General features: G+C 56.5%; 2 protein-coding genes across 6 annotated transcripts in view; one reads left to right on the top strand and one right to left on the bottom strand.

Annotated features, from left to right (window-relative positions):
* The window catches only part of HNRNPM (heterogeneous nuclear ribonucleoprotein M), a 27,062-nt gene extending 25,775 nt beyond the window's left edge, over positions 1–1,287 (top strand). For 3 of the 5 annotated variants that reach the window (XM_017879907.1, XM_017879906.1, XM_017879904.1), the window contains one exon: positions 9–1,287. In XM_017879907.1, the coding sequence (XP_017735396.1) occupies positions 9–1,027 (1,019 nt within the window). In that variant the 3' untranslated portion in view covers positions 1,028–1,287. The remainder of the gene's footprint in view (positions 1–8) is intronic. The other 2 variants (XM_017879908.1, XM_017879905.1) reach the window with 1 other exon arrangement.
* Positions 1,288–2,275: 988 nt separating this feature from the next.
* The window catches only part of PRAM1 (PML-RARA regulated adaptor molecule 1), a 16,484-nt gene continuing 757 nt past the window's right edge, over positions 2,276–18,002 (bottom strand). The window contains 11 exon segments of the mRNA XM_017880039.1: positions 2,276–2,445; positions 2,557–2,591; positions 2,680–2,713; positions 2,795–2,957; positions 3,089–3,197; positions 3,304–3,361; positions 9,664–9,740; positions 10,308–10,374; positions 10,465–11,652; positions 11,655–12,090; positions 14,881–14,994. Coding sequence (XP_017735528.1) covers positions 2,408–2,445; positions 2,557–2,591; positions 2,680–2,713; positions 2,795–2,957; positions 3,089–3,197; positions 3,304–3,361; positions 9,664–9,740; positions 10,308–10,374; positions 10,465–11,652; positions 11,655–12,090; positions 14,881–14,994 — 2,319 coding nt within the window. The 3' untranslated portion in view covers positions 2,276–2,407.

Here is an 18,002-nt window from a genome sequence, read left to right as displayed (position 1 = left end):
GGGAGGAGGTGGAGGTGGAGGAAGCGTCCCTGGGATCGAGAGGATGGGTCCTGGCATTGACCGCCTTGGGGGTGCCGGCATGGAGCGCATGGGCGCAGGCCTGGGCCACGGCATGGATCGCGTGGGCTCCGAGATCGAGCGCATGGGCCTGGTCATGGACCGCATGGGCTCTGTGGAGCGTATGGGCTCCGGCATTGAGCGCATGGGCCCCCTGGGCCTTGACCACATGGCCTCCAGCATCGAGCGCATGGGCCAGACCATGGAGCGCATCGGCTCAGGCGTGGAGCGCATGGGTGCCGGCATGGGCTTCGGCCTTGAGCGCATGGCCGCTCCCATCGACCGTGTGGGCCAGACCATTGAGCGCATGGGCTCTGGCGTGGAGCGCATGGGCCCTGCCATTGAGCGCATGGGCCTGAGCATGGAGCGCATGGTGCCCGCAGGTATGGGGGCTGGCCTGGAGCGCATGGGCCCCGTGATGGATCGCATGGCCACCGGCCTGGAGCGCATGGGCGCCAACAACCTGGAGCGGATGGGCCTGGAGCGCATGGGCGCCAACAGCCTCGAGCGCATGGGCCTGGAGCGCATGGGCGCCAACAGCCTTGAGCGCATGGGCCCCGCCATGGGCCCGGCCCTGGGCGCTGGCATTGAGCGCATGGGCTTGGCCATGGGTGGCGGTGGCGGTGCCAGCTTTGACCGTGCCATCGAGATGGAGCGTGGCAACTTTGGAGGAAGCTTCGCAGGCTCCTTTGGTGGAGCTGGAGGCCATGCTCCTGGGGTGGCCAGGAAGGCCTGCCAGATATTTGTGAGAAATCTCCCATTCGATTTCACGTGGAAGATGCTGAAGGACAAATTCAACGAGTGTGGCCACGTGCTGTACGCCGACATCAAGATGGAGAACGGGAAGTCCAAGGGGTGTGGTGTGGTTAAGTTCGAGTCGCCAGAGGTGGCCGAGAGAGCCTGCCGGATGATGAATGGCATGAAGCTGAGTGGCCGAGAGATTGACGTTCGAATTGATAGAAACGCTTAAGCAGTTGCCTTTTTTAAACATCGATACGAGACCTCTGAATTTGTATTTTTTCTTGTTAACCATTTTAATTTGTTGGCTGGATGTATAAAGATGTTTAAAAAATTCAGTTGCTTTTTGGGGTAATTTGAATTACTTTTTTAATGACTGGGGTTCCATTTGACTGTTTGCATTGAGATTGCAATGTGCGCAATTTTTTTTGTAGTTGTGGCATCTTGTTGACATCGAATATGACTTTGATAATAAATACCAGTTCCTGAAAACAGCCTGCTTGTGTGTGCTGTGTGGGCAACCGCCCAAGGTGTGGGGAGCTGGGGTCACTCGAGCTTCCAGTCCAAGGAACAGGAATCTCATCCCCTCTCTTGCTTGTCTGAGGCCCCAGGGGTGAGTGCCTGCCCACAGATTGGGGGAGACTCTTCCCTGGAAACTGCCTTCCTGTGGGCTGTACTCCCTGGGCTGATAATGGAGCATTTGGTTGTTTAGAGCCTCCCGAGGCCAGGCGCAGTGGTTCGTGCCTGTAATCTGGGAGGTGGGGCAGCAGTGGTTCATGCCGGTAATCTGGGAGGCGGGCACCTGTAATCCCAGCTACTCAGGAGGCTGAGGAAGGAGAATCGCTTGAACCCAGGAGGCGGAGGAGGTTGCAGTGAGTGAGATCTCGCCACTGCCCTCCAGCCTGGGCAAGAGTGAGACTCTGTCTCAAAAATGAAGAAAAGCCTCCCGAAAGCCATCCTGTCTCCCTGTTACGAAGTTAACGCCCTGGGGCACAGACCCTGCCTCAGTCGGGCTTGTTCTCTGGCTTTTTTTTTTTCCCTGCTGAAACAGACCAAACTGTGTGCCACCTTCCACCCATGTTCAGTCCTGCCAGAGGCTCAGGCCAAATCTGATATCTGGGCTCTATCAGAATTGGGTATAGGCCCCACCCTTTACCCCCGTGAAGCGCCCTCAGGATCCGCTCAGGCCAAGCAGGTGTGCATACCCGGCAAGGAGGCCTGCCTGCTTCTCCTCTGTTGCCTGTGGAGGGACATGTCCTGCCTGGCTGCCCTGGCTGGCAGCACATGGGGTTCTGATCACCAGGAGCCCCCCTTGCTCACCAGCTTCTTGCCACCCTTTTCTCCCTCGCCTTTATCCCTGAGGGGTGAGACTGTGGCAGGGTGACCCCAGACACACACCCTTTTGTGTTTGGTCAGGGGGTTCCCGTGCCTTTGCTCCACTCTGCCAATCAGGAGGGAAAGAAAAGACAAGAAGCAGGGACTGCTTTAAATGGACTTTATGTGGCCAGGCACAAGCCCGGGCAGCTCTGTGACTCTCCCACGCCGGGATCCAGGGCTCCTGGGTGAGCGGGCGCTGGGCTGGCTGGCGGTCCTTGCCCCATGCCTACCGGCCTTACCGTCCCAGGGGAAGTGGTTGGTTTTCCAGGGGGTCTGCCGAGGAAGCGTGACTTCCATGGACCCCTCTCCCCAGATGCCCAATAGTGAGCAGCTCCCCAGGGGAATCGCCAGGGTCCCTCCAGCCCACCCAGAGTGTCCACGTACCGCAGAAGTCGACATCATCGTACACCTCCGTCTCCCTGGCAGAGCACAGCTGGGTCAGCAAGGGGCACTGTGGCTCGTTCCCTGCTCCCCACCCCTCCCCCCCCAGTCAGGGCTGGTACTTACAGGGGCAGGAGCGCCATTCTGGGCACGTAGCCATCTGTGGAGAGTGGGCATGGTGGGTTCTGAGGCCCAGGGTGGTGGGGGGGCCTCCTGGGGCTGCGGGGCCAGGTGCACTCACATTTGCCCTTGGGGTCCCGGCACAGCATCTCCTCATTGCTGGTGAACTCGATCACCTCCAGGATCTCCCCGCGCCGGATCCCGAGGTGCTTGCCGCCCCCACGGCGTGTCTTGGCATTGGGGTCAATCATCATCTTCGTGTGAACCACGATCTCCCCTTCAAACTGGGGCGCGAGATGTTATGGCCTCTGCTTGTGCTGCCGCCCGGGGGCCCCTGTCTTCTTTCTGAGCCTGGGATCTGTGGGGCCCTGGTCTCCGCCCTGCCAAGGAGTCCTGCTTAACTCGGAGGCCTCACCTTGAACTTCTTCCGGAACTCCCTCTCGGCCTTCTCTGCCTTCCTCAGCTGCTTCTGCAACTTTGGGTCCATGGGTGGCAACTGCTGTGGCTGGGGATCCTTCTCCTTCCTGATACCCCCCACCAAGGAATTGTGTGCTCGTGAGCAAGGTGTGCTCCTCTGGGGGTTCCTGGAGCTTGCCCCCCCCATCCGCCCGCCCCCTCTGCCCATGGCACCTGAGCGCTGGGTCTTGTGGTGGCCTCCTGGTGACTTGCTGAACCGAGGGTGCTTCATCTGGGGACAGTCAGGACTCCGAGTCAAGGCAGGGCCCACCAGCTCAGCCTTTACCCTGGTAGCTGTTTTTTGTTTTTGTGTTTTTGTTTGAGATGAAGTCTCGCTCTGTCACCCAGGCTGGAGTGCAATGGCATGCTCTCAGCTCACTGCAACCTCCGCCTCCTGGGTTCAAGCGATTCTCCTACCTCAGCCTCCTGAGTAGCGGGGATTACCGGTGCCCATCACCACAGCTGGCTGATTTTTTGTATTTTTAAGACAGGTTTCACTATGTTGGCCAGGCTGGTCTTGAACTCCTGACCGCAAGCGATCTGCTGGTCTTGGACTCCTAAAAGTGCTGGGATTATAGGCGTGAGCCACTGCACCTGGCCGGTGGCTGGATCTTGAGTGAGGCCTCCCTGTGTCAGTTCCGAGGACTCCCCAGATCCCACCAAGTCCCCCCTAAACCTCTCCCTGCCCACCTTCCGCAAGCCTTTCTCAGGGGTCAAGGGTTTTTCTGGATTGCCTTCCATTCCCTTAACTCCTGCTACGTGCTCAGCATGGTGGGAACTGCTGGGCCATGCCCCTCATGTCAGTCCTCTCAGCAACCTCGTTCATGCCAGTGGATGCCACTGTCATGCCCAACTTGTCCGTGAGGAAATAAAGGCTCAGAGAGGTCAAGCAAACTGCCCAAGGTCACCCAGCTTGTAAATGGCAGAGGCAGGATTTATGTGTAGGCTTCGAGGCCATTTCACTTCTGCCTCCTAGGTCAAATTGGGTCTAGGGTTCTTTTTTATTTTTTGAGGCAGAGTTTTGCTCTTGTTGCCCAGGCTAGAGTGTGCAATGGCGTGATCTCAGCTCACTGCAACCTCCACCTCCTGGGTTCCAGCGATTCTCCTGTCTCAGCATCCTGAGGAGCTGGGATTACAAGCACCCACTGCCACGCCCAGCTGATTTTTGTATTTTTAGTAGAGATGAGGTTTTGTCATGTTGGCCAGGCTGGTCTCTAACTCCTGACCTCAGGTGATGCCCCTGCCTCGGCCTCCCAAAATGCTGGGATTACGGCCTGAGCCACTGCGCCCAGTGGGTTCTAGGGTCCTACTGTAATGAGATTTGGGTGGAAAACTAAGGAGAGGGGAGGATGAGGAGAGGCTGGCCCATGGGCACAAAGTTACACTTAGGAGGAAGACATTGGGTATTCCATTGCACAGTAGGGCAATGATAGTTGACAGTAAAATATTGTGGCCAGGTGCAGTGGCTCACGCCTGTAATCCCAGCACTTGGAGATGCCAAGGCGGGTGGATCACTTGAGGTCAGGAGTTCAACAGCAGCCTGGCCAACATGGTGAAACCTCTACTAAAACTACAAAGATTAGACGGGCATGGTGGTGGGCACCTCTAATCCCAGCTACTCAGGAGGCTGAGGCAGGAGAATTGCTGGAACCCAGGAGGCAGAGGTTGCAGTGAGCCAAGATTGTGCCGCTGCACTCCAGCCTGGGCGACAGACCAGGACCCTGTCTCAAAATAATAAATAAAAATAATTTTTAAAATATGCTGCTGGGGTGAGTGTCCTGGACTAGTGACTGATGGACTGAGGGGTCTCCCATGGTGCCAGCCTCCCTGTGCCACTTCCTGGCAAATGACCAGGCTCCCAAGTCAGAGCCCTGCTGGCCAAGGGATTGGCTTCAGGCGGGAGTCCCAGGAACCCCAGTGAGTGAAAGATCTAGAACCCAGAGTCCCAGTGTGTCCTTTCCAAATGGCTCAAAGCATCCCTCCGGACATTGCAGGCCTGTAGTCCCTCCAAGCAGCCCAAAGAGCGGCACCTGGATTGTGCCCGCCAGATACCAGGCGTGGCCATCCACAGTCTCACCCGGAACACGCAGCCCCTCCAGCTGTTCCTGCCTCTCAGAGCTTCCCTGGCCCTGAGCAGTCACTCGACCAGGAGCGAACCTGATCTTGGCACTCCAGGGTTTCCGCAAACCCGCCACATCAGAGCACCTCTTGGCACCACCATGCAGGCAGCCCCGGTTCATCCACAGCTGACCCTGAGCAGGCCTCTGCCCACGTTCCCCATATGGCCTGCTCAGATCCTGGGAAAGGCCAGGCTCTCCCCACCTGCAGAGGAGCCCCCTGCCTTCCAGGAACCTCTGCAGTGGAGCTGCCACTGCTCCAAGTAAGGCAGACAGTGGGAGAGGGGAGTCCAGAGTCCTGGCCCCAAGAGATCTAAGTTGCCTTTGAGAAGCTGCACCCACAGTGAGAAGCCCACACCACTCCTGAGAAGCAGGAGATCCAGGGAAGTGGGACCTTTTTTTCTTTTTCTTTTTTTCTTGAGACAGGGTCTCGTTCTGTTGTTGCCCAGGCTGGAGTGCAGAGGTGCAATCTCGGCTCACTGCATCTTAGAAAACGGGTGATGCGAGGCCGGGCAGGGTGGCTCACGCCTGTAATCCCAGCATTTTAGGAGGCCAGGGTGGGAGGATCACCTGAGGTCGGGAGTTCCAGACAAGCCTAAACAACATGGAGAAACCCTGTCTCTACTAAAAATACAAAATTAGCCGGGCGTGGTGGTGCATTCCTGTAGTCCCAGCTACTTGGGAGGCTGAGGCAGGAGAATCGCTTGAATCCAGGAGGCGGAGGTTGCGGTGAGCCGAGTTTGCACCACTGCACTCCAGCCTGGGCAAGAAGAACCAAACTCCGCCTCAAAAAGAAAAACAAAAAAAAGAAAATGGGTGATTCGGCCAGGCACGGGGGACTCATGCCTGTAATCCCTCCACCTCCTGGGTTCAAGCGATCCTCCCACCTCAGCCTCTCCAGTAGCTGGGACTATAGGCATGCAACACCACGCCCAGCTAATTTTTGTATTTTTAGTAGAGATGGGGTTTCACCATGTTGGCCAGGCTGGTCTCAAACTCGCAACTTCAACTGATCCACCCGCCTTTGCCTCCCAAAGTGCTGGGATTATAGGCGTGAGCCACTGCGCCCAGCCCCTTTTTTCTTTTTTCATATCAGAATCTCGAATGACTGGTAAGGAAAGGGGAGAAGGTCGTCTGGTGACAGGAACAATGGGCCAAGGGTGGGGATGGTATGAAATTTGGGGAGAGGGAGATGCTCCTAGCTTCAGAAGAGGTGGGGCATTCCAGCAGGGCTGCTGGGAGTGGCCGGAGGCAGGCTGTCACTAGCCCAGGCTCTCAGCAGCCCCCCTCCTGACCATCTGCATCCCCAAGGGTGGCCCCCAGACCCAAGCCACAGAGCCTCCCCTGGAACGGAAGCAGGAGGGGCCCCATCAGGAAGCTGTGTGCTCATAGGAAGGTGTTGCAAACAGCTCCGGGAGAAAGCCCAGGAGAAGCAGAGGGAGTCTCTCTGCCCCAGGCCCTCTGAGGCTGTCAGGGAGAGCAGGAGCACCTTAGAGGCTCAGGCTCCTGCTGAAAGCCCTGCCACAGATCCAGCTCATGGACCGGCTGTGCAAGCCAGGGCAAGCCCCTTCCCAGAGCCTCAACCTTGCGTATCTATTTTTCTTTTTTTTTCTTTTTTTTTTTTTGAGACGGAGTCTTGCTCTGTCGCCCAGGCTGGAGTGTAGTGGCCGGATCTCAGCTCACTGCAAGCTCCGCCTCCCGGGTTTACGCCAGTCTCTTGCCTCAGCCTCCCGAGTAGCTGGAACTACAGGCGCCCGCCACCTAGCCCGACTAGTTTTTTTTGTGTGTATTTTTTAGTAGAGACGGGGTTTCACTGGGTTAGCCAGGATGGTCTCGATCTCCTGACCTCGTGGTCCGCCCGTCTCGGCCTCCCAAAGTGCTGGGATTACAGGCTTGAGCCACAGTGCCCGGCCTCTTTTTTTTTTCAATTGAGACAGCCATGGAGTCTCACTCTGTCACCCAAGCTTGAGTGCAGTGGTGCCATGTCGGCTCACTGCAACCTCCGCCTCCCGGGTTCAAGGAATTCTCCAACCTCAGCCTCCCGAGTAGCTGGGATTACAGGTGTGTGCCACCGTGCCCGACTAATTTTTTTTTTTTTTGAGATGGAGTCTCACTCTGTTGCCCAGGCTGGAGTCCAGTGTCGTGATCTTGGCTCACTGCTACCCTTCCTTCCCAGGTTCATGTGATTCTCCTGCCTCACCCTCCCAAGTAGCTGGGACTACAGGCACGCACCACCACACCCAGCTAATTATTGTATTTTTAGTAGAGATGGCGTTTCTCCATGTTGTCCAGGCTGGTCTTGAACTCCTGACCTCAGATGGTCCACCTGCCTTGGCCTCCCAAAGTGCTGGGATTACAGGCATGAGCCACCATGACCGGCCCCGGCTAATTTTTGTATTTTTAGTAGAGACGGGTTTTTGCCATATTGGCCAGGCTGGTCTGGAACTCCTGACCTCAAGTGATCTGCCTCCTCGGCCTCCCAAAGTGCTGGGATTATAGGTGTGAGCCGCCATGCCCAGCCAACCTTGTGCATCTGTGAAATAGGGACACACTGCCTTGCTGCCTTGTGGGGGTTTGGGAGTGGAGGATACAGATTTAGGGACATGCAGGCAAGGTGCTTGCCTGGAAGCTGCTTGTGTTTTCACCAAGGCATTAACTTTGGAGCTGGGCAGGAGGTACGGGCCTGCTCCCTACTCACCCAGCACAGACTTCTAAGAAAACCTGGGTAGCCTCCCTCCCCTGCCACTGCCACACCTGCCTCCAGGCCACACGTCCCTCCTGAGTTTCAGGCCCAAGTTCTGCCTGGACAGCTCCTCAGCCACCTTGAACACAACAGGTCTAAATGAATCAGGCCGGATGTGGTGGCTCATGCCTGTAATCCCAGCACTTTGTCAGGAGTTCAAGGCCAGCCTGGCCAATGTGGTGAAACCCCGGCTCTACTAAAAATACAAAAATTAACTAGGCGTGGTGGTGGGTGCCTGTAATCCCAGCTACTTGAGAGGCTGAGGCAGGAGAATCACTTGAATCCAAGAGGCAGAGGTTGCAGTGAACCGAGATGGCACCACTGCACTCCAGCCTGGGCAAGATTATGTCTCCAAAAAAAATAAAAAATAAAAAAATAAGGCCGAGCACGGTGGCTCATGACTGTAATCCCAGAATTTTGGGAGGTTAAGGTGGAAGGATCATTTGAGGTCAGGAGCTCGAGACCGGCCTGGCCAACATGGTGAAACCCCATCACTACTAAAAATACAAACGCGCGTGCCTGTAATCCCAGCTACTCCAGAGGGTGGGACAGGAGAATCTCTTGAACATGGGAGGTGGAGGTTGCAGTTAGCTAAGATGGCAGCACTGCACTCCAGTCTGGGCGACAGGGCGAGCCTCCATCTCAAACAAAAAAACAAATACATAAATAAATAAAATAAATAAATAAGGGCCAGGCATGGTGGCTCATGCCTGTAATCCCAGCACTTTGGGGGGCCAAGGTGGACAGATCACGAGGTCAGGAGATCGAGACCACGGTGAAACCCCGTCTCTACTAAAAATACAAAAAATTAGCCTGGCATGGTGGCGGGCACCTGTAGTCCCAGCTACTCGGGAGGCTGAGGCAGGAGAATGGCGTGAACCCGGGAGGCGGAGGTGGCAGTGAGCTGAGATCCGGCCACTGCGCTCCAGCCTGGGTGACAGAGCAAGACTCCGTCTCAAATAAATAAATAAATGGATGGATGGATGGATGGATGGATGGATGGATGGAACCTAACATCTTGTCGTCAACCCAGGGGCGGCTCTGTCATGACCTTGGATGCTAGGCTTGAAACCTCCCTGCTTTATATACCACTAAGTCCTGCTTTTTTGAGACAGGGTGTCTGCTGCCCAGGCTGGAGTACAGTGGTGCAGTCACAGCCTAACTGCAGTCTTGACCTCCTGGACTTAAGCAATCCTCTTGTCTCAGCATCCCAAATAGCTGGGACTACAGATGCTTGTCACCACGCCTGGCTGATTTTTAAATTTTTTGTAGAGATGAGGTCTCGCTCTGTGGCCCAGGCTGGTCTGGCATCTTGGGCTTATGGGATCCTCCTGCCTTGGCCTCCCAAAGCCCTGGGATTAGCTCAAATGATCCTCCTCCCTTGGGATCCCAAAGTGCTGGGATTACAGGCATCAGCCACCGCACCCAGCCGGATGCTTGCTTTTGATGACTGGATTCGCCCACTGCTCCCACGCCTCCTGCTGCCAGCCTGGGCCACACCTTTGCCTACAACAGCCTTCTCACTGGCCCTTGGCCTCTGGGCTCCCCTCACGTAGTTCCACCCAGCAGGAGCCAGCAGGTCCTAAAATGTTACTTGCTCTTACACCAGGAGCATGGCAGAAAATGCCCTTGCCCCGAATGTTTTGCAGGGACTCGGGCAGGCCACCAACAAACCTCTGCCCTTGGGGCTGGGGCTGGAGTCATCTCTGGGTTCCACGTCGTCATACAGCTCGTAGATCTCATCTGGGATCCTGCGGGGACACCTGAGATGAGGCCTCTTTGTTTTGTTTTTGAGATGGAGTTTTGCTCTGTCACCCAGGCTGGAGTGCAGGGGTGTGATCTTGGCTCACTGCAGCCTCTGCCTCCCGGGTTCAAGCGATTCTCCTGCCTCAGCCTCCCGAGTAGGTGGGATTACAGGTGCCCCCCACCATGCCTAGCTGATTTTTGTTTGTTTGTTTGTTTGTTTGTTTGTTTTGAGACGGAGTGTTTGCTCTTGTTGCCCAGGCTGGAGTGCAACGGCATGATCTTGGCTCACTGCAACCTCCGCCTCCCAGGTTCAAGCGATTCTCCTGCCTCAGCCTCCCGAGCAGCTGGGATTAAAGGCATGCGCCACCACGCCCAGCTAATTTTGTATTTTTAGTAGAGACGGGGTTTCACCATGTAGCCCAGGCTGGTCTCGATCTCTGACCTTGGGTGATTGGCCTGCCTCGGCCTCCCAACTTGCTGGGATTACAGGCGTGAGTCACTGCTCCCGGCCGATATGAGGCCCCTTTGAGCCCCGCAATCCGCACCCACCCCAGCTTCCTCCCCACACTTACTGCGGGATGTCTTCAGGCCGTCGGGCCTGGAAGTGGAGCGCAGCGGCCGAGCGGGTCCTCCGTAGATCTGTGGGGTAGATAGAGAGTGCGGCAGGGAGGCCGGTACTGCCTGGGACCTCAGCCCCGCCTCCTGCCGGTGCCGCCCGCCCTCACCCACCTGTGGATGCTGCAGAGCGTCTCCAAAAGCTCTGCATATCCACGGGGCCCGGGGGCAACGCGGGCTTGGCTGGAGGGGGTCCCAGGCTGCTGGCAGGGGGCAGAGGCCTCCGCCGGGGTGGATGGCTGGGTCTGAGGCCTGGCCTGGCCCCTCCACTGTGAACAAGGCCTCCTGACCTCCAGCGGGGTGTCCCAGCAACTCCAAACCCAGGGCTGAGCGGGTGCCGGGAGCTGGAGCCGGCCACGGCCGCGGGCAGTGAGCTCTCGGAAGCGGAGCTGGGGAGTAGAGGCTTTCGAGGCAGATCACCGAAGAACGCGGGCTGCGGGTGTCTCTTGAGGACAGCGTTGGGTTCAGGCTGTGAGAACTTGCGGGGTGGCCCCCGGCGGTCCGGCTGCAGCAACTTCCTGGGGAGTGAGTTGAACTCGGGCTCTGAGGAGGTCCTGGGGAGGCCGCCCAGCTCGGGCTGCGGGGGCTTCTTGGAGAGAGCTTTGAATTCGGCCGGCCGCGGCCTCTTGGGAAGCACGCTGACTTCGGGCTCCGAGGAAGTCCTGGTGAGGTCCCCAAGCTCAGGCTGCGGAGGCTTCTTGGGAAAGTCACTCAGCGGAGGCTGGGAGGCCTTTTTGGGAAAGGCGCTGGAGTCGTGCTTCGGCTCACTGGACTGAGGCTTCCCGAGAGGAGTCTGAGCAGCCTCGCCGAACTCAGGCTGCGGCATGGACTTCTTAGGGAGGCCATCCGCTTGAGGCTGTGGGGGCTTTCTGGGGTACACACTGAACTCGGGCTGCACCGGCTTCTTGGGAATGGTACTGAAGGTGGGCTTCGGGGAGTGGGGGAGGGACTCAGTGGACTCAGGCTTCCAGGGCGGTGTCTGAGGGACGTCACTGGACTCAGGCTGCGGCAGGGACTTCTTAGGGAGGCTACCGACCTGAGGCTGTGGGGGCTTTTTGGGGTGCATGTTGAACTCAGGCTGTGCGGGCTTCTTGGGAAAGGTACTCAACTCAGGCTGCGTGGGCTTTGGGGTAGCCTCACTGGCCTCGGGCTGCCATAACTTCCTGGGGAATGCACTGGATTTGGGTTCAGATGGGGGTCTGGCGGGGTGACTGAGCTCGTCCGGCTGCAGGGGTTTCCGGACAGGCGTATTGGGCTCTGGCAGCGAGGCCTTCAAAGGGGCCTCACCGACCTCAGGCTGCGGGGCTTCCTTGGAAATGGAGTGGCCTCCAGCTGTGGGAACTTCTTGGAGAGGTCACTGAACTCCAGTTTGGACGGCTTCTTGGGGTGGTCAGTGACCTCAGGCGGCGGAGGCTTCTTGGGGAGGTCAGTGAACTCAGGCGGCGGGGGTTTCTTGGGGAGGTCAGTGAACTCAGGCGGCGGGGGTTTCTTGGGAAGATCAGTGACCTCAGGCGGCGGGGGTTTCTTGGGGAGGTCAGTGAACTCAGGAGGCAGGGGCTTCAAGGACACTGCACCGAACTCAGGCAGTGGGGGTTTCTTGAGGTGCTCGCTTAGCTCAGGCTGGGGGAACTTCTTGAGTTTACTGAACTCAGGCTTCGGGGGTTTTGTGGGCAGGTCGTTGGGCTCCGGCTGAGAGGCCTGGAATTTCGCTTTGATGCTCCGGAAGTCCTGACGGCTCTCCTAGGAGACATACAGCCAATGAGGCGGGGGCTCAGACACACAGAAGGAGCATGGAAGGAAGGGACTGGGGACCCTCGGGCACAGCCCACAACCACCACCCCTGCACCTAGGCCCCATCAGCCCTCGGCTCTCTTTCTGAGGAGCCCCCATTGATCCTAGGATCCTGGAACCCACACCCCTCCCTACTTCTCCATTTAGTGCTGATTCCACACCCAACCTCCTCTAGCAGGAGTGGAACTCCTGACATCCCTCCTGCAGCCTCCAGTCCCACAGCCCTCCCTGCATGGGTGGTACCCCAACCCCCCAGCATCCTTGACCCCCTCGTTCTTTCACCCCCACACTGCGTGTCTCCAGTCTCATTCCATTGCCCAGGCTGGAGTGCAGTGGTGCAATCATAGCTCACTGCAGCCTCCAACTCCTGGGCTCCAGTGATCCCCTGACCTCGGCCTCTGGAGTAGCTGGGATTACAGGCTTGAGCCGCCACACCCAGGCCTGGAGTCCCTTCTGTGCTAATTTCAAAACACATCCGGAATCCAACCACTTCTCACTGCCTTCACCATTGTCACCCCAGGAGGTAGTGGGAGGCAGCGTCTGCCCTCCCCCAACCAATTGCCTGGATTATTCTAACAAGCCCTTCCCTGAGTCAGTGCCTACCCCCCTCCCTGGTCAGTTCCCCTCATGGCAGCTGGACGGAGAAGCCTGTTGAGCCCTGAGTCTGTTTGTGTCTCTCTGCTCAAAACCCGGCAATGCTTCCTCATGTCCCTATAGTTCAAGCTAAATGCCTCATAAAGGCCTGAGCGAACCAGCCTTCCCACCTAGCCACCTCCCCCTCCCTGCACCCTGAACACTTCCCTCCGACCTCGGGGCCTCTGCCCTGTCCCTGACCCAGGACATGTCCCTGCACCACCTGGTTCTCTCCTCTTCCTCCTCCCAGTCTCTGTTCTCATATTTCCTTATTAGAGAGGCCGTCTGAGGCCACCCTATTTTATTTGTTTATTTTTATTTTTTTGAGATGGAGTCTTGCTCTGTCACCCAGACTGGAGTGCAATCGTGCGATCTCGGCTCACTGCAATCTCCGCCTCCCAGGTTCAAATGATTCTCATGCCTCAACCCTCCGAGTAGCTGGGATTACAGGCACCCGCCACCACGCCTGGCTAATTTTTGTATTTTTACTAGAGACAGGGTTTCACCATGTTGGCCAGGCTTGTCTCAAACTCCTGACCTCAGGTGACCGCCCGCCTTGGCTTCCCAAAGTACTGGGATTACAGGTGTGAGCCACCATGCCCGGCCTAGATCACCCTATTTTTCTTTTCTTTTCTTTTTTTTTTTTTTTGAGAGGGAGTCTCACTCTGTCCCCAGGTTGGAGTGCAGTGGCGAAATCTCGGCTCACTGCAACTTCCGCCTCCTGGGTTCAAGCGATTTCTCTTGCCTCAGTGTCCTGAATAGCTGGGATCACAGGTGTCTGCCACGACGCCCGGCTAATTTTTTTGTATTTTTAATGGAGACGGGGTTTTACCATGTTGGCCAAGCTGGTCTCGAACTCCTGATCTCAAGTGATCCGCCCACCTCGGCCTCCCAAAGTGCTGGGATTGCAAGGCATGAGCCATCACACCCGGCCTAGACCACCCTATTTTAAATGGATCACCCCATCCCACTACTGCCCTGCAGTCAGCATACATGATTTTCCCCATCGTACCCACCCCATGTATCATACAATATTTTACATTGTTTTTAACGTGTCTTGAATTTTTTTTTTTTTTTTTTGTCTTTCTACACCACAACTTCCCCCAGTTCCTCAGCCTCTGCAAGGCAGAGACTTGGCTCATTCATTCATTGCTGTCTTCCCAGGGCCTGGAACATAGTAGGTGCTCAGTAAATATTTGCTGAACTAAACAATAATTAGGCGGCACAAAGACAGTCATGTACTCAGATTGACCATCAGGAAAACACAGAGATGCCTGGAGACGGCTATGCGGTCCCTCTCACACCGTCTCCGACACGCGGGCTGATGGTCAGGAATGCTCACGGTTGTCTGTGCCTGAGAGGACCGGTGCGGAAACCGTTGGCACATGCGCCGTCTCCTGCACACCCAGCTGTCCCGGCTGCCCTCCTAGCTGGCCCTGCAACCACTGCCCACTGATGTAGGCAGATTCACAAGTAGGCCAGGCCTCCTTGGCCCTACAAACACCCCCTTCACCTGTGGTCGAGGAGACTGGGGGAGGGCAAGGGCAGAAATGTGTGGCCTTTACCTCCTGTGTGTACCTCTCTTTCCCCATCCAGAGGACCAGAGACCAGGAGTGCTCCTTGAAAAGGCAGCGATTCCCACCTGGGGCCTGAAGTGCCCCTGCCGAAGCCCCCAGTGGTTTGAAGGAAGTGCTCCCGGGTGACCACAAGGCTAGATAAGTCAGGGTTAGCAGGTCACAACTTGGGTGACTGGTCGGGGGAGGGCCATGACCCACTTTGTCACCCCGCAGGAAAGCACTGCTCTCACCCCAGCTGCCCGTTCCCACATTGCTGCTCATGTTGACCTAGGGAGACAGGAGACGTTCCCCCAGGTAGTCCCATCTGTCCCTCTCACAGTCCCAATCTGAGCCTGAGCCCCCAGGAGCCCGCACTGTCCTGCAGTGTGCCTGGCGGCCTCCTATCTCGGGTCCTTGTTGCCGACCCTTCCTGTTTCCCAGATGTCTTTCGCAGTGCCCCCTGCCCCTCCACAGGTGGATCCTATCCTCAGGGAACACCTGTGTCCCTTGCTTCCCGGCCAGCGAGGCACAGGCCTCTCCCCGCACTCACCATGGCTGCAGGCAGGTGACGGGCCACGGGATGAGTGGGACCCGAGCTGGGGCCGCTGCCTTCAGGAAGTGATTGTGGCTTCTGCTCCACGGCCAGCACACAGGGTGGGGGCTGCTGGAGGTGGGGCGGGGAGGGCAGAGGAGGAAGGGAAGGAGGTGGGGAAGCTCCAATCTGTCTCCAGATCCTGCCAGCCACTTCTTTTTTTTTGAGACTGTCTTGCTCTGTCACCCAGGCTGGAGTGCCATGGTGCCATCTCGGCTTACTGCAACCTCTGCCTCCCGGGTTCAGGCAATTCTCTTGTATCAACCTCCTGAGTAGCTGGGATTATAGGCACACACCACCGCTCCTGGCTACTTTTTGTATCTTTAGTAGAGAAGAGGTTTCACCATGTTGGGCAGGCTGGTCTCAAACTCCTGACCTCAAGGGATCAGTCCGCCTCGGCCTCCCAAAGTGCTAGGATTATAGGCGTGAGTCACTGTGCCTGGCCCCTCCCGGGCACTTCTATTTCCCTTGAATTCCTGGCCTGCCTGCTACTGTCCCAAGCTTGGGGCATTGGTTGCCTGTATGTTCCTAACATGGTCACTAGTTTCTTTTTTTTTTTTTTTCATTTGAGACAGAGTCTCACTCTGTTGCTCAGGTTGGAGTGCAGTGGTGTAATCTTGGCTCACTGCAACCTCCGCCTCACAGGTTCAAGCAATTCTCCTGCCTCAGTCTCCTGAGTAGCTGGAATTACAGGCATGCGCCACCATGCCTGGCTAATTTTTTGTACTGTTAGTAGAGATGAGGTTTCACCATGTTGATCAGGCTGGTCTTGAACTCCCAACCTCAGGTGATCTGCCCGCCTTGGCCTCCCAAAGTGCTGAGATTACACGCGTGATCCACCGCACCTGACCAACTAGTTTCTTACTCTCTGTAGTCCCCGTCATTCCCACCACTTTGGTGTCCCCATCTCTGGACTCCAGGGAGGACTCCATGGCAGGCCCTGGTGACCTCCTGGGCTGGAGAGCCACAGGATGGGGAGATCTCAGCAGGTCAGGGATACGGACAGCTCTGGGGTTTAGGAGGCTCCTGGGGAGGCCCAGAGGCCCAGGACGTGGGGGCCCATGTGATCGGGTGAGGCCTCTGCTGTCTGCTCCGGTTGGCTCATCCGCCTTCCTCATTTCATTCCTCCCAGGGCTGCCACCCTGCGCAGAAAGCTCAGCTGGTACGGCAGATTTGGGGGTTGGGGGGTGAGTGGTGTCAAAGGCCTTGCACCTGGGCCAGGCATGGTGGCTCATGCCTGTAATCCTAACACTTTGGGAGGCTGAGGCAGGAGGATCCCTTCACCCCAGGAGTTCAAGACCAGCTTGGGCAACATAGCAAGACTCTATCTATACAAAAAACATAAAAAATTAGCCAGGTGTGGCCGGGCACGGTGGCTCACGCCTGTAATCCCAGCACTTTGGGAGGCCGAAGTGGGTGGATCACGAGGTCAGGAGATCAAGACTATCCTGGCTAACACAGTGAAACCCCATCTCTACTAAAAATACAAAAAAGTAGCTGGGCGAGGTGGCAGACGCCTGTAGTCCCAGCTACTTGGGAGGCTGAGTCAGGAGAATAGTGTGAACCCAGGAGGTGGAGCTTGCAGTGAGTAGAGATTGCGCTACTGCACTCCAGCCTGGGTGACAGAGCCAGACTCTGTCTCAAAAAAAAAAAGAAAATATTAGCCAGGTGTGATGGTACGTGCCTGTGGTCTCAGCTGCTTGGGAGGCTGGGGTGGGAGGATTGTTTGAGCCCAGGAAGCAGAGGCTGCAGTGAGCTATGATCACACTGCTGCACTCCAGCCTGGATGACAGAGCAAGACCCAATCTCAATCTCAATCAATCAATCAATCAAGAGCCACAATAAAAAAAAAAAAAGGCTGAGCAAGGTGGCTCATGCCTGTAATATGAGCACTTTGGGAGGTTGAGGCGGGTGGATCACCTGAGGTCAGGAGTTTAAGACCAGCCTGGACAACATAGAGAAACCCCGTCTCTACTAAAAATACAAAAATTAGCTCAGCATGGGCCGGGCACGGTGGCTCAAGCCTGTAATCCCAGCACTTTGGGAGGCCGAGACGGGCGGATCACGAGGTCAGGAGATCGAGACCATCCTGGCTAACACGGTGAAACCCCGTCTCTACTAAAATACAAAACTAGCCGGGGCGGTGGCGGGCGCCTGTAGTCCCAGCTACTCGGGAGGCTGAGGCAGGAGAATGGCGTAAACCCGGGAGGCGGAGCTTGCAGTGAGCTGAGATCTGGCCACTGCACTCCAGTCCGGGCGACAGAGCGAGACTCCCCCTAAAAAAAAAAAAAAAAAATTAGCTCAGCATGGTGGCGCATGTCTATAATCCTGGCTGATCGGGAGGCTGAGGCCGGAGAATTGCTTGAACCTGGGAGGCGGAGGTTGCAGTGAGCCGAGATGGTGCCACTGCACTCGTCTGGGTGATAGAGCAAAACTCCATCTAAAAAAAAAAAAATTCCAAAAAACAGAACCTCCAAGAAAGTCTGACTTAATCAGTCTGAGGTGTGGCCTGAGCAAGTTTTTAAAATGTTTTCATTGTTTTTGAGACAAAGTCCTGCTCTGTCACTCAGGCTGCCTCCCGGGTTCAAGTGGCTGGGATTACAGGTGTCCACCAACATGCCTGGCTAATTTTCTGGATTTTTAGTAGACATGGGGTTTCACCATTGACCAGGCTGGTCTCAAACTCCTGACCTCAAGCGATCTACCCGCCTGGACCTCCCAAAGTGCTGGGATTACAGGTGTGAGTCACCGCGCCCGGCCTGCCCGTTTGTTTTCACACCTCCTTTAAGAGCACAGACATCAGGATTCTGCCATCTCTGTTGTGCTTTTGCATCCCGTCCAGGGTCACAGTTCCCAGATATGGGTTGCCCTCCCAAACGGGAGTCTTGGGAGGACAGTATGGTCCCTCTGTGGGTCTCCAGAACCTGGGTAAGTGAAGGAAAGAATGAAAGAACAGGCCGGGCGCGGTGGCTCAAGCCTGTAATCCCAGCACTTTGGGAGGCCGAGACGGGCGGATCACGAGGTCAGGAGATCGAGACCATCCTGGCTAACACGGTGAAACCCCGTCTCTACTAAAAATA

Source organism: Rhinopithecus bieti, unplaced genomic scaffold, assembly GCF_001698545.2.
Source record: "Rhinopithecus bieti isolate Rb0 unplaced genomic scaffold, ASM169854v2 scaffold_10589, whole genome shotgun sequence".
In the NCBI taxonomy this organism is placed as follows: domain Eukaryota; kingdom Metazoa; phylum Chordata; class Mammalia; order Primates; family Cercopithecidae; genus Rhinopithecus; species Rhinopithecus bieti.
The sequence above is the reverse complement of the archived record's forward strand: the minus strand, read 5'-3'. Positions and strand labels throughout refer to the sequence as shown.